Raw genomic sequence first — 15,357 nt, 5'->3', positions numbered from 1 at the left:
TTATATAAGCATTTTCAGCCATCCACCATATGGAGATATCTTACGTCTGATAGCTCGCGTGCTTCATATGGCTTTACTTATTCTATGTTTTTCGAGATAAATTCTTCACTATTGAAAACGATTTAATAATAAGATTCAACTTGTGACATATTTTTTTCTCGTCAAACATGAGGAATATCACTGTCTGTTATTTCTATAGATACAATAATGTAACACATAAGGAGTTAATATGTAATTTAATAATATATCCATCGAAATCGTTAAGGGGGAATGTATGTTATTACTTAGCTCTCTAAGTTGACAAGGGATTTCAAAGTATTAAAATACAATACCCCGAACATAGAAAATAGTTATAGGTTATTATGAATTAGTTAGATTTAAAAATAAAAAATATTATATACACACCAAAAATTAATTATTAAAGATGTCATTATATATTTATAGATATAAATATATAATTTTTATTTTTAATATATATTTTATATTGATGACTATTTTTAATAATTGAGATTTTAGTATATTGCATAGTTGTTCAAAAATATATAAAATCATAATATAACTGCTACCTTTTATTACCTGATATGGGATCTATATAACAAGAAAAGAAAATAGGTTTGATTATTTTATTAGTTTTTATAATTTTATTAAATTTATAATTATATTTTTATATTGTTTAGTTAAATTTTTATATTATTTTTAATTTTATAATTATATTTTTTGTCAAAAATTTTTAAATTAGGAATATTAAAAAAAAAAATATGTTAAAAAATAATTAAATTTTAATTATGAATATTTTTAATTATAAAAAATATTTTATTAATTTTAATATTTTTTATATTCATCATAAAAAATTTAATTATAACATTTAAAAATATAAAATCTAATTAAAATATAAATATTTAATTATAAATTTAATAAAATTATAAAAACTAATCGAATAAATTATCCAAAGAATGTAATATATAATGAAAGAGAGAGCGAGAGAGGAGAAGGAAATAAAAATTTATATTTCTAGCTTGTGTAAGAGAAAATGAAGATTGATACTTGATAGGGGCAACTTAAAGAAACAATGATAATATAGAAGGGGGCAAATAATGTTTGAAAACATAAGTGGCTAAGTAATCGTCCAATGGACAGAGCCGCCTCAAGGATCTACGTGTTCTTTTACGCTTTGCATGAAAATGTCAATAGTAAAGAGCTGAACACAAAGTATGACTTTTTGGTCATTTCACAATCCTTGAACAAAGACCTTCACACAAGGAAGCATAGATTTTTGAGGGAGAAAAAGGTTTATATATTTATATTTCATTTTATTTCACTATTAACTTTTTTTTTATTGTTAGATAAAATATAAGATTTACTTTATATTGCTATGTGTTGACAAATTGAATATTCTACCGTATATTATATTGTAAACCAAGGCATTTTTATTATATTTTAAAAATTTACTTAAGAGCTATTAAAATTTATTATTATTGATTATTATTTTTAATTATAAATTTTTTATTTTAATATATTTTTTATTTATATTTTTAAATATTAATAATTATTAATAATAAAAAATAATAAATTTTAATGATATTCTAATATTTTTTATACAACTTATAAAATATTAATAATTTTTAGAATATTTAAAAATTTTCTAATATTATATTCTATTATATTATAACCAATATACAAATAAAAACAGATATAGAATATAAACATGTAATACTAAAATACACTTTGATATAATCTCATGTCATCGTCTAAAAGAGTTTTAGGTTTGAATCTTATTCTTAAGTTTAGAAAAAAAAAAAAGAGAACTTTTTTTTTAAATTTGTTTGTTATGGTACGTGGTTTTTGGAGAGTGGTAGGGGGTTGATTGAAGACCGAAGAGGATGCCTGAGAGGACCGCTTTATCCCCACAAAATAAAATAAGAGTGTTCCAAGTTCTTAGAAACTCATCTACTTCTATTAATAGCGATTATGAGAGAGAACGCGAACACAGACCTTAAATAAAAAAAAAAGAAGAAAGCTTATTGTCTTTTGTTTGGTAATTTGTTGGCATTCAATTTCCTCATACTTTCTCTCTCTTCTCCCATCTACTTATAAGCTATAATAGCCGACTCTCTCTCTCTCTTTCTCTGTCTTTGTATGGAGAAAGGAGAAATGGTTTTTAGTGGAAGAAAGCGAAGGCGGTTCGGCCATTGATGGTGGTTGCAGCAGCTTTAATTTTCTTGTGAGCAGAAGAAGAAACAGCAGCTTTTGGAATGGGTTCGAGTGTTAAGAGCAGCAACCAAGGAAGCACTCAACTTGAACCACTTCAACAACAACATCATCATCATCATCGTCATCATCATCATCAAATACAGCAAGAGCACCAAATCTCTTTCGGGATGATGCAATCTCCTTCCTCATCATCCTCTATCATCCCGGGAAACTTGTTGTTAGTTGTGCATGCTTTATATTAATAATAGCGCTGTGTCATCAAATTCACTTTTTCTTATACTATTTTGTGATTTTGATAGAAACAAGGATTCAGGTGGTAGTGGAGCTTATGATTTGGGTGAACTGGACCAAGCCCTTTTTCTCTACCTCGATGGACAAGCCGATCCCTCAAATACTCTTCATCAAGACCAAAGACGTGAGCTTTCATTTCATCTCTCTATTCTGCTGCTTAATCAGCTTCTTCTCTCTAACTTTTAGTTTGTTTTGGGGTCACAAGAAAAGCATGTCCAGCACCATTCATATCTGCACCCTATAGTACTTGCTTTGACCGGATCCTCTCCCTTTCACATAAAGTGAAGAATAATGCCTAACGAAGCAGAATCAAACTGCAACTGCTCCACACATTTCCATTTCCCCATAAACTAAAATAAAACCCAACCAACTTTCATTCTCTCTCTCTCTCTTATTATTGGTTGGAGGTGTGAGATGATGACATGTAACAACCCGGGTGTCATGATCTCCCTCAGGAATAACACATGTACTCAAAATCGAAGGGGTATATATTTTTTTTTTCTGTTTGGATATGATAGCGCTACAAAATGCATGATACCATCCACGAGTACAGTTCTGATAACTGTATACATTTTCTTGCCTCACTCACACTTCTCTTGCCTTAATCATTGTGTCCCTTATTATTTATACAAATAGATACATAAATATAATAAGGATAATTAATTAACTGATTGATGTTGATGAATGACCCGGCAGAGAAGTCATCATCATCCGGAATGAGGCCTCATACGCTCAACATTTTCCCCTCTCAGCCTATGCACGTTCACCCATCATCATCCAATTCCAAGGCAAGTATGGAGTTAGTTTCTGCTTCCAAGAACGAACCCGCTTCTGCCACTGCTCCTCCTCCTCAACCACCTAAACCTGTCAAGGTACACTCTTTCACATGTCTAACAAACTAACCGCCAAATAATAAGTTTATTTTTTGTTAATTATTATATATATCCGTGTAGCAGCGTGACAGTAACCGCAAGGGTCCGACCTCAAGTTCCGAACAAGAAGGACCCAAAACACCAGACCCCAAGGTTTTAATTATTTATATATTTTCGGTTTAATCAATCAATAATCAACGTTAATAATAAGCTAAGTGTGGTTTATTTCATATATTTACGAACAGACACTGAGACGACTTGCTCAGAATAGAGAGGCAGCTCGCAAAAGCAGGCTTAGGAAAAAGGCAAGTCATCATGATTATTCCTAAGAAATAATTAACATCATTTTTGGAATATAAATTAAAAGAATAATCTTACCATAATTAATTACTGTCTCAGGCATATGTTCAGCAGCTAGAATCCAGTAGGATTAGGCTTAATCAGATTGAGCAAGAGCTACAGCGTGCTAGATCTCAAGTAACAATAATCTATCTCATCTTCAATTGGTTTAAAGTTTTAGTTTGAGTAGTCGAAATTAATTTTGTTTTTGTATATTTTAGGGCATATTCTTCGGTGGAAGTGGAGTTATGGGTGGAGAACAAGGTCTTGGTGTGGGTATTAATGGCATAAGCACAGGTCCCTATTAGCTACCTCTTTGCACAACCGTACCTTGCTTTATTAATTGGAATTACGTGACAGTGACGTGTGTGTGCGTGCGTGTTTTCAGAGGCTGCAATGTTTGACGTAGAATATGCTAGATGGCTAGAGGAGCACCACCGCCTAGTGTGCGAGCTGAGGGCGGCGGTGCAAGAACACCTACCTGAGAACGAGCTCAGACTCTTTGTGGACAATTGCTTGGCGCATTACGACCAAGTTATGAACCTCAAGGGTTTAGTGGCCAGATCCGACGTCTTCCACCTTGTTTCCGGCATGTGGAAGACGCCGGCTGAGCGTTGCTTTATGTGGATCGGTGGATTCAGGCCCTCAGAACTCATTAAGGTATATCCAACTTTTTAATCCCCAAATAAAAAATCCACTACCTCTAAATGAGTATGGACAGACTATGTCATTTGAACTATAATTCATTAGCATTTTCTAGCATATTCACTATTATTACTTTTTTTTTTACAAGTGGGCTCCCATTTTCTTAAATTTGTTGTATGCTCGATTTTTGTAATGTTAAAATTTATGTTATGGTGTGGGTAGAGTGAGTGGTGCATGCGGAGATGGGGGAGGGAAATTGATAAGAATGCATGAAGTGTGTTTTGTCGGTGGGGCTAGAACGAAGAAAAATAGGAGGGGCTATGGAAAAGGATTTATTGTTTGTCATCAATGAATGACGAAAGATTTCCGGTAATGGGTGGAGTTAGGCTTCATATCCATAAAGCCAATACCCCTTTAACCCCCTATTAAACTCTTTCTTTGCATATACTAATTTATTTATATACATATACAATGCAAGATTATGGTGAGTCAAATAGAGCCTCTGACGGAGCAACAAATACTTGGGATATGCGGGTTGCAACAATCAACACAAGAGGCAGAAGAGGCTCTTTCCCAAGGCCTTGAGGCTCTCAATCAATCTCTCCTGAACACTATCACATCAGATTCTTTGAGCTCTCCTCCTGTTATGGCTACCTACATGGGACAGATGGCTCTCGCCATGAACAAGCTCGCTACTCTTGAAGATTTCGTCAAACAGGTACATTCTTGAATCATGTTTATTAGTGATGAACTGAACTTGCTTGTGTCATCCCCACGTTTCCAATTTGGGTAGGCTCACCTGCTAGCTCCTACCCTATGAACCATTCCTTTCCATGCATTACATGGAATCTACAAACACATACACATTATTTTATATTATATATATAGACTTGCAATGATGTTATATCTCGAAAAGGACTCTAGTTCCTTTCGCCTCTCTTTGCTACAATTACTTTGGATACCTACAAACACATCTACATACACCTTAATTAGGGAAAATTCATACATGTAGCTAAGCTTAAAGTGGTTGCAGCTTGGAAAATTATTTATTTAAAAGAAATGATTGGATAAAAGGCATTGCAGAGATATGTAGATATGGTACATATACATTTCATTAATATAGAATATCTAAGGCTTATCATTTAATTTTTGGTTTTCATATATAATACCAGCTAAGTTTAATTTTGTGTGTGCTAGTGTGATCGTATACACGTGACACTTTAGTGGTCCCTCGCTGAAATATATATCCCTAGAGAGCCCCATATCGGTGTGATGTCATGGTCGTAACCGTTTGACTTGAAGACACCACATAGACCCTTCACCGTAATAACTTCCTCTTTGACCACTTTCCATTTCTGAAACCACAACAAAACCATGAGTGCTGACGACTAATGTGCCATTCAATTTTTATTTTTTGTCTTTGGGTTAATTAGAGTGAGCCTAATATAATGTTACATAGATATTGACATGCGGTGTAGGTGAGCTTTTGAATACAATGGTACAACACCCACTTTTTCTAAGTATGAATAGGACTAGTTGATTTGGAATATTGTTGTAGTTGTATTAAGCTGAGTGAACTGGTAAATTACTAAATTTTTTTATAAAATTATTGTACCACGGAATTAATTTGCACCTGCTAGACGGCCACCTCAATAATTCTCCAATCTATGTATATAATATGTGTTAGTTGGTTCAACAACTTGTCTTAATTTCTATATATGAATATATAGATGATCTCTACAAGTAATCCAATAAAAAATAAAGAATTGCCAACAAATGAAACAAGAGGAATCTTAATTAGGTAGAGAAAAACTAATCAAATTGATTATGAATTTTTAGCCCAGTTAATCTATAGGATCTTTCAGTAGTCATACAGTTTGACCAGTTTTCGGACTTATGATTTGTTTTGGACATATTCTAGCCACAATGCAATTTTGACATAAAATTTCTTCGGTGATCAATGGTCCTCCAAAGGCTCTTCTTCTGTTATCATTATTATTACTTGTTTTCGCCATTTTGGATTCAGAAATTCAATGTTTGAAAGTATGTTCTGAACAGTGCTAATAATTATCAACATCCTTGAAAAATGAAAACAATCTATTGTCTATATATGTAAAGTCAATACTAATCAGTAATATAATATATAATAATAAAAAGGCGTTTAATGGCCCCGTTACAAATCTTCTAGTGTGTGTACTCCTGAAGTGTTTTAATGAAAGACCCTTAATTTGACTATGAATTTCTCATCATAGTTTTGTTTTCAAAGTTTGACTCAGAAAATAAGGCAGTTCTCTAGTTTCTCTTCCATCCTCTCCTTGTCTGACCATATTATATGTTAGAATAGTATTTAAATATTAGTCAGAATAATATATTTAAATTTAGATTAAATAGTTATGTTTATTGTTTTTATTTGTTTACCACTTTAATTCCTGTATTTTGTATCATACTGACACATAATAAATATACAGATCTTTTATCTAGTCTTGGATTCTAACATAGTTATGCACATAATAATATGTAATTTAACAACCATATGATATAGAAGCATGCATACATTGGTACAATTTGAGTGAAACAATTATGAGATAGAATGAAATAATTTGTTTGAAACTTGTTGTAGGCAGATAATCTACGGCAGCAAACGGTGCACCGGCTGCATGAGATCCTAACGACGCGGCAGGCGGCGAGGTGTTTTCTGGCGATAGCGGAGTACTTCCATCGCCTGAGAGCCCTCAGTTCTCTCTGGTTGTCCCGCCCTCGCCAGGATCAGTAGCAAATGCATGCATGGCACAGTGTTATATATAGATATATAGATATAGCATGTGACCGACCTTTAATTTATAGCTTCTTAATTTCTCTTTTCAACTTCGAAATTTAATGTTCTATTTAGTCTAGTCAATTTCACGCTCTAGATCATCACTCATCATCTGTATAGATAGACAGATAATTAATATATAGAATTGAATTTAACAACTACTATATAGATCTTGTATATATATATATATATATATATATATATATATATATATATATATATATGCACAATATTAAATGTGATTAGAATAATATTGAAACATATGTTTCGCTAGAGTCTTAATCAGTTGTTTTTCTAATGAATGGAATTTATGAACCTAGGAGGCTAGAAGAGTGAAGAGTGGAAGAGAAAGAGAAATTGAGTTTTGGCTTTAAATTTAAAAACATGGTTGGGCATGGAGGGTTTGCATGCATAGGCTGTTGAGCCATCGTTATTGATGAATGAGTGGATTAGGTGGTCCATTCTTTTGATGTTGGTTTTGCACACACATACAATTAATATCAAATGTCTGAACCAATGCAACTTTAAATTAACTATTTTATATATAATATATCAACTTCCTTGCATGCCAAGCCATTTCAAGTTTCAAACACTATATTTTTCAAGCAATTTCCATCAATCACATTTTCTACCTGATAGATAGAATCTCTAGTGTGTTCCCACCATGCTCATTCTTCTAATAAGTTTGCAATTTTAAACATTCTTCTAATATAGTGAAACTTAAGGTAAAACGATTATTACATCTTCTATAAATTGTTATTTACTCCACATCATTTTTAATATACCAACTCTGACACGCCTCTTGTTTTTTTTTTTCTTTTTAGTCACTTATCAAATTTGACTAATTTGATGTGTTCGTTGAAATTTTAAAAAGACTATTGTTTAATTCTTAAGAAAAGTTATTTTCTTCTTCCATATAATTATTGGAACATTACTTCTTTGTTAAAGAAAATTCATCACTCCAACAAAATTCACATATTAGTATGCTGACATGCATGCCTTTAATCAAGTTACTTTACTCAACTTCTCTATTCTATACCATTTTGCTGAACATAACAAGTTACCAATCAGACAAATAGAAAATAAGATAAAGGGTTACGTATCTAACTATCTATATGTTAGTTAGAACTTAGAAACTCCTCTTCATTTTAACATTTCATTCATCGATCAAATGATAACATTCATGAATGCACTTGTGATCTAAAATAATACCAACTTCTTCCATTTTTCACCAGTCTTTTTTTCCTCTCCTAGTATATACCTTGCTTTCTAGTCTTCTAAGAACATGTACTACCTTCTTTTGTTGAATTGGCTTCTAGTATGTAAATAATTTTCAAATTTTACATCACCCATCGGAAATTTACGAAAATATTTGATAATTAAAAAAATTAGTTAAAATCAATCAGAATTTATCTTATTTAACATTTATTAATTGCTACAATAATTAATGAATATTAAATAAGACAAGTTCTAATATTTTTTTGTCTCTAGTATTATCAAAAATTTAATACCCTTGAAGTTTTTTTTTCTTCTATCTCTCATCGTTAAACAATGGTAATAATTTAATTAATAAGGTGGACAGCGTTTGAAATTAGATGTAATCAAGAAGTCAACCAAACAGAATATATATAAATTAAACTAGTTGTTATCAAGCTAGAGTTAATCCTCATCAATTTCCTTATTAGATAATTGAATATTGAATTATATACCATTACTCTTTGCTTAATTAATGTAACAATGGCTATTTTATTTTACTTTCTCTTATTGATTATTGTGATCCTAGCTAGATGGCCACTGCTTTGAATATGCGGTTCTGTATGTTTTATCAAATAGGTTTTTATTTTTCTAATCCAAGAAAAAGGTCTCTAAAAAATTAAGGCCATAACAAAAATATTAAGATCAAAACAATAGAAATATATTAATAAAATTTAATGATAGAAATCACTTTTTTTTTAAAGAATATACATCTAAGACTTGATTTCTTTTTATGAAAATGGAACTGCGAATATCATCCGAAAAAAAAAAGGGTAGTAATAGTTTTGGACAAAAGAGTCTCTCTACAATCAAAGAAGACTATTGATCGAAAATAAAGTAAATACTCTATGGGCCTTAGGCCCATTATGATACCAAAGATGGAATGCCATTATATTCCATCAGGTTTTCTTTTTAAAAGCAAGCTATCCTATGCACCTCTAAAGTGCGTGCTAGTTTACGAATCGAAAAAGGTGCTACTACCTAAAACAAAAAAGACTGCCATTACTTCCATGGATTTAACTTTAAAAAAGGTGCGACCAATAAAAAGGAAAAGAACTAAAACTCTAAAAGAGGAACCATCCAAGCTGTTAAGCTTGACAGCGTCGAAGTTGTGTTCATTGTAGTCTGGCTCATTTTTTTCAATAGGAGAAAATTCTCTCTCAATAATTATAGGAGAGTTCTTCTAGAACAGGTTCTTCTCCAATAAAAAATTATCACCAATCTTCTTTTACATCAATATTTCCAAATTTTAACAATCACATATTTTTAGTACTGCCAACAATTTAAGGAGTCTTATAATTCGAACTGATCACATAATTCGAACTAAACTCATACTCTTATACATGTTACTGCACCAGTAGTAAGACATAGACATAAAACCTACAAAAAAAAGTAACAGCAAGTTAAGAAAAAGATAGACAAGAATTCTATAGAAGAAAAAGTTATCAGTCTCAACAAACTAGGTGAGCTAGGATTTAAAGTGGACTGTTTCAACATAGTGAGAAAAATCATCTCTAATAAGGTGGCAAGTTATAAGACATGCAATAATGCTTTATTGAAAATGTAGGACAATCCATCAGGTGTAGCTGTCACTGAGATAGGATTAAAGAAGTTACTTTTCAGCTTCAAAGACAGGAAAAAAGGGATGCAAAATACTTCAGAATGGATCGTGGAATGTGAGAGAAAATCTGATTAATCTTCAGCTTTGGACAGAAGGTGAATTTGTGTTTGAAGTTAATCATAATTTTATGAAATTCTGGGTTCAAGTTCATGGTATTCCTATTGGCTACATGAGCAAGGAAACAACCATTCATATTGGAAACATGTTAGGAGTTGTTGCTGAAATAGAAAACCCAAAGGTGGATGGAGTTCTTAGGAGATCTTTTTTGAGAATCAGAGTAGGCATCAATATAACAAAGGCTCTTCCAACAGGATTTTGGTTAGCAAGAGAAAAATCATCAAACCTATGGGTATATTTTTATTATGAAAGGTTACCAGAGTGTTACAGCTACATCTGTGGTATCATTGAACATGAAAAGAAAAACTGCAAAAATCAAATAGCAATGGCGGTTTGGGATCCGACAAAGTCTAGATACTCAGCAGATTTGGGAGTTAGTCAGGTTCGATTTACTACATTCATAAGTGCTGGTAGCTCAAGACAAGGAGGATGGAAATAGCAAGATGTGAAAGAAACAGCACGTGGACAACAAAGCATGAGAAGAGGGAGTGAGGACAGACAAGATACTGAAGAAAGTATGATCAGAGATGAGTAGAATTTGCAGCATGAATTAAGAGAAGATGATTTCTTGAAAAATTAATTTGTGGAAGAGAACAAGAGAGAAAGAGCAGAGAGGCAGGTAAAAAACCACAGAATATCCCAAATTTTTAGGGAATGAATGCTGACCTAGAGAAATTAAAGGTAGCATATATAATAGATAGCTCAGCAAAGGAGATCAAAAAAAAAATAAGGGAATAGAAAGACAAGCCCAACAAGAAAAAGCTAAAGGAGAGTTCCAAGAGAGGGTAAAATTTGGGTTACATATTGACAAAAGGCCCAATATAGGAATAACACATGTCCAAACAAAGCAAGCAGGCTGGAAGGGAGCCCAACATTGAAGGTCCAACTAATTGGATTAGGGAAGAGTTAACTCAAAGAGAAATAAAGAGTCAAGATCAGAAGGAACATCACGGAGCTGAAGCAAGCTATGAAGCCCACATCCCAAGGATAACAGAACATGAAGTGCTGATTTGCAACAACCAGACAAATGGAAGCAATAGAAAAGTGCAGACTCAAAAAATAACTCCGACATTATATAACAATTCCGAGCCGATACACACACACTGGAATTATAGGAGCAACAAGGAAAAGTTGAGTGAAAATAGGAAAGAAAGCAAGAAAGAGAAATACAAACAAGAGTACAAAGCAGAGAGTGGAGACATGTATTATGTTGAATTAGCAAGCGACGACGAAGAAGAAGCAGAGAAAATGGTGGAGAATAACATAGGGACATCAGGGTGGGAAATTGAGCTAGCTAATTGTATGCAACAAAGTTTGAAACTTAAAAGGAAGAGAGAGGATAGACGTATACTGTAGATTGCTGGAGTAGCCTAGGAGGAAGATAATAAGAAAAATTCTGTGCAAATCAGCAAGAAAATCAAGAATTATGAGGAAAGGGCAGCAAAATGGGATAGAACTGAGGAAGGAACAGAGGGACGGGATGCAGGTAACAACAACAAGACTGAGGTGGGCCTAAACATGCCCCAAATTCAACCATGAATATTTTAAGTTGGAATTGTTGAGGAGTGGTGGCATCCTCGACAATGGCTGAATTAAAAAATATTTGCAAATTTAGCAAGCCATCAATAGTTTTTTTATGGAAACTAGAGCTAAGGAAGGTAGAATTAATTCTATTAGAAGAAAGTTATGTTTTGATAAATCCTTTTGTGTAGAACTTCGGAGCTTGTCCGGAGGTCTATGTATTTTGTGGAAATAGAATGTAAACATTAATATTTTGTCGTGGTGTGATAATTTTATTAAGACTAGGATAAGCATAAACAATGGTGAATTTTGGAAATGTGTTTTTGTGTATGGTAATCCAATTTTCAGGAGCAGAAAAAAGTTATGGAGGAATTTAACAGCCAATAACTGGGATCAAGAGGAAGCACAAATATACATTGGGAACTTTAATGATGTACTAACACAAGAGGAAAATGTTGATTTACACCCATAACCTAGAGAGCAACTTGAAGAGTTCAGGAAGTTTATAAATGAAAATAGTCTCATGGATTTCGAACTTAAAGGAAATAATTTACTTGGTTTAGTAACCCAAGAAATGGGTTCATAACTAGGGAAAGACTTGATCGAGCCCTAACAAATTGGCAGTGGAGGGAGAAGTTTCAACATGCTATTTTGGAAGCCCTACCAGCGATAAGCTCAGATCATTATCCATTAATGCTGGCTACCAACCCAACGAATAAAACGAGTACGCTTTTTAAGTATGAGACTTTTTGGGAAGATCATGAGGAATGTCATAATGTTATTAATAGAAGATGGAATAAAGAGATCACAAGAGGAACTGCTTGGACTAACGTTATTCAAAGGATGAAGAATTACAAGGAGGAGCTGAGGAAATGGAGCAGAACCACCTTTAAAAGGGCTGACAAGGAAATTTTGAAGATGAAGGAGGAGCTTAGAAAACTACAGAATTCAAGCTTGGAAGAAAATAAACAGCAACAGATAAATCAGATAAAAAAAAACTTTAGAAATGTGGAGGCAAGAAGAAAAATATTGGGGACAACGGTCAAGATTAAAATGGCTTAAATGGGGAGATAAGAATACTAATTTTTTTCACGCAACTACCATTCAGAGAAAAGATAGGAATAGAATAGAAAGATTAAAGAAGTCAGCAGGACAATGGATCCAAGGAGGTGATGAAATATTAAAGCTGGTTGAAGAACATTTTCCTAAGTTGTTCACTTCTGAGAAGAGAGGAAGTTTACAGGAGTGCATCACGAAAATACTGAGAAAGGTAATCAATGAGATGAATGAAGAGATCCTAGAAAACATAAGGGATGATGAAATAAAAGCTGCAACCTTTAGTTTGGGGAGTTTAAAATCCCCAGGACCAGATGGACTCAACGGGATATTTTACCAAAAGCATTGGAAAACTGTGAAAGAAGAGGTATGCGCAGTTGTAAAAATTTTTTTTGAGGAAGCTATTATGCCTGAGGAATTAAGTGAAACTACTCTTGTTCTTATTCCAAAAGCAAATAATCCAGAAAACCTTAATCAGCTATATAAGATAATATCTAGGCTGATTGTGGTAAGGCTGCAGAAGATCTTGGACAAGATAGTGTCCCCAATGCAAAGTGCTTTTGTTGGTGGGAGGCTTATTCATGATAATATAATCATGGTACAAGAAGCCTTTCATAGGTTGGGAAAAAAAAGGGAAGGATGGAGCCAATGAAATGGCAATCAAGCTAGATATGAATAAGGCTTATAATAGACTTGAATGGAACTTTCTTGAAGAGGTGCTCAAGGCCTTTGGCTTTAATGAAAAATCGGTGAAGTTGATGATGGGATGTGTGTAGAGTGCAAATTATAAGATAAAAATAAATGGCAACATGTCCAACAAAATTAAACCTCAGAGAGGCTTGCGACAAGGAGATCCGTTATCACCCTATCTTTTTATAATGGCGGCAGAGGTCTTTACTATCCTAATGAATGAAGCTCAACAGAAAAATCTAATCTCTGGCATTAAACTTGCACCAACAGCCCCATCTATAATATACTTACTTTTTGCTGATGATTGTATTATTTTTGCTGAAGCAAAAGAAGAGAAGATTTATCAAATTATTCAAGTACTTAATCAATACACTGAAGCCTCGGGTCAGCGAATAAATTTGGAGAAATCAGGAATTTCTTTTGGAAGTATTATTCCTATTCAAACTAGGGCCAATATAGAGGAGATCTTAGGTATGGCAGCTTGGGAGAATCCTGGAAAGTACGTTGGACTACCAGCTAGATGGGAAAGATCAAAGAACAAAGCTTTGGAATGGATGGAGGAGAAGGTTATGAACAAAATGGAAGGATGGAAGGAGAAATTGTTGAACCAAGTTGGAAAAGAGGTTCTTATAAAATCATTTATTCAAGCGATTCCAGCCTATACCATGAATGTTATGAAATTTCCTAAAAATTTTTGTAGGAGACTTAGTGCGAGAGTAGCAAAATTTTGGTAGGCATCCTCAGGAAAAGAGAGTGGTATTCATTGAAAAAGTTGGGCAAAAATTTCAATCAGTAAAGAGGATGAGGGCTTAGGATTTAAAGATTTTGAATTACAAAATCTAGCCCATTTAGCAAAACAGGCTTGGAGGATATTAAGTAATTCGGAAGCCATATGGGTGAGAATCTTAAAGGCAGTATATTTTTCCAACAACAATTTTTGGAAAGCTAGAGCGCATAGAGGTGCATCATGGGTCTGGGGAAGCATTTTAGAAGGCAGGAATTTTCTTAGAAGAAAAGGAAGCTGGAGCATTGGAAATGGATCTGAAGTAGAGGTTTGGGGGGACAATTGGGTTGAAGAAAAACACAGATTGGAAGCACCAGAGAATGCGAGAAGAATGAAAGTTAAAGAGTTGTTAGTTGAAGGACAAGGATGGGATGCTAATAAAATTCACACCCTTTTTCTGATTTACTTGTCTGAAAGAATACTAAGAACACTTGTCAGCTTAGTGAATAAGAAGGATACTTTAATTTGGTCATATAAGATGGATGGAGATTACACAATCAAGACAGGGTATTATGCAGCAAAAGAGGAAAAAAGGAAGGAAGAGGGAGAGAATGCATCAACAAGCACAGATCTTAAAGCTCTTTGGAAAGAGATTTGGAGAATGCAAGTTCCACAAAAAGTAAAATGTTCTCTCTGAAAGGTAGCACAAAACATAATAGCAGTTAATTCCAATCTGACTAAAAGAAAGATTGCAAAAAACCCTAACTGTAAGATATGTTTAGAGGCAGAAGAGACGGTGGAGCATGTTCTTTTATTGTGTCCTTGGGACCAAAGTAATTTGGTTCAGCTCACAAATTCAATGCATACCAACACCAATCTCGATGTCCTCTTTTGGAGAATGGTTCCTAGGGATGATTTAAAAACTTAGAGTTGGAGGTGAAAAGCAGGCAGAGGATGAAATAGCCAGTTTAGGTTTCTTATGTTGGGCTGTATGGAAATCCAGAAACCACTTTATCTTTCAAAACAATGAAGTCAATCCTAAAGCAGCTATAATCATGGCAAAGAGAATGGAGGCAGACTTCAAACAAGCCAGAGACACACAACAAGAAATACAACAACACAAGAACAATAGAAGAGAAAACCAAGTTACCTGGAGGCATCCACCGAAAGATTGGCTAAAAATAAATGTAGATGCATCCTT

General features: G+C 33.5%; 1 protein-coding gene across 4 annotated transcripts; it reads left to right on the top strand.

Moving 5' to 3' along the window:
• Positions 1–1,986: 1,986 nt before the first annotated feature.
• Positions 1,987–7,331, top strand: LOC130935592 (bZIP transcription factor TGA10-like). Of its 4 annotated transcripts, none has more exons than XM_057865401.1 (10): positions 1,987–2,428; positions 2,511–2,626; positions 3,199–3,374; positions 3,456–3,527; positions 3,620–3,679; positions 3,774–3,851; positions 3,935–4,010; positions 4,102–4,373; positions 4,837–5,076; positions 6,983–7,331. In XM_057865401.1, exons 1-10 carry the CDS (start codon positions 2,253–2,255, stop codon positions 7,025–7,027), a joined length of 1,311 nt encoding a protein of 436 aa, XP_057721384.1. In that variant the 5' UTR covers positions 1,987–2,252; the 3' UTR covers positions 7,028–7,331. The 4 variants fall into 4 exon arrangements, with proteins under 4 accessions (XP_057721384.1, XP_057721383.1, XP_057721381.1 ...); XM_057865400.1 differs by having other exon boundaries at positions 1,989–2,425; positions 6,979–7,331; XM_057865398.1 differs by having other exon boundaries at positions 1,991–2,428; positions 6,979–7,331.
• Positions 7,332–15,357: the final 8,026 nt, after the last annotated feature.

Source organism: Arachis stenosperma, chromosome 6, assembly GCF_014773155.1.
Source record: "Arachis stenosperma cultivar V10309 chromosome 6, arast.V10309.gnm1.PFL2, whole genome shotgun sequence".
NCBI classification, from domain to species: Eukaryota; Viridiplantae; Streptophyta; class Magnoliopsida; order Fabales; family Fabaceae; genus Arachis; species Arachis stenosperma.
The sequence above is the reverse complement of the archived record's forward strand: the minus strand, read 5'-3'. Positions and strand labels throughout refer to the sequence as shown.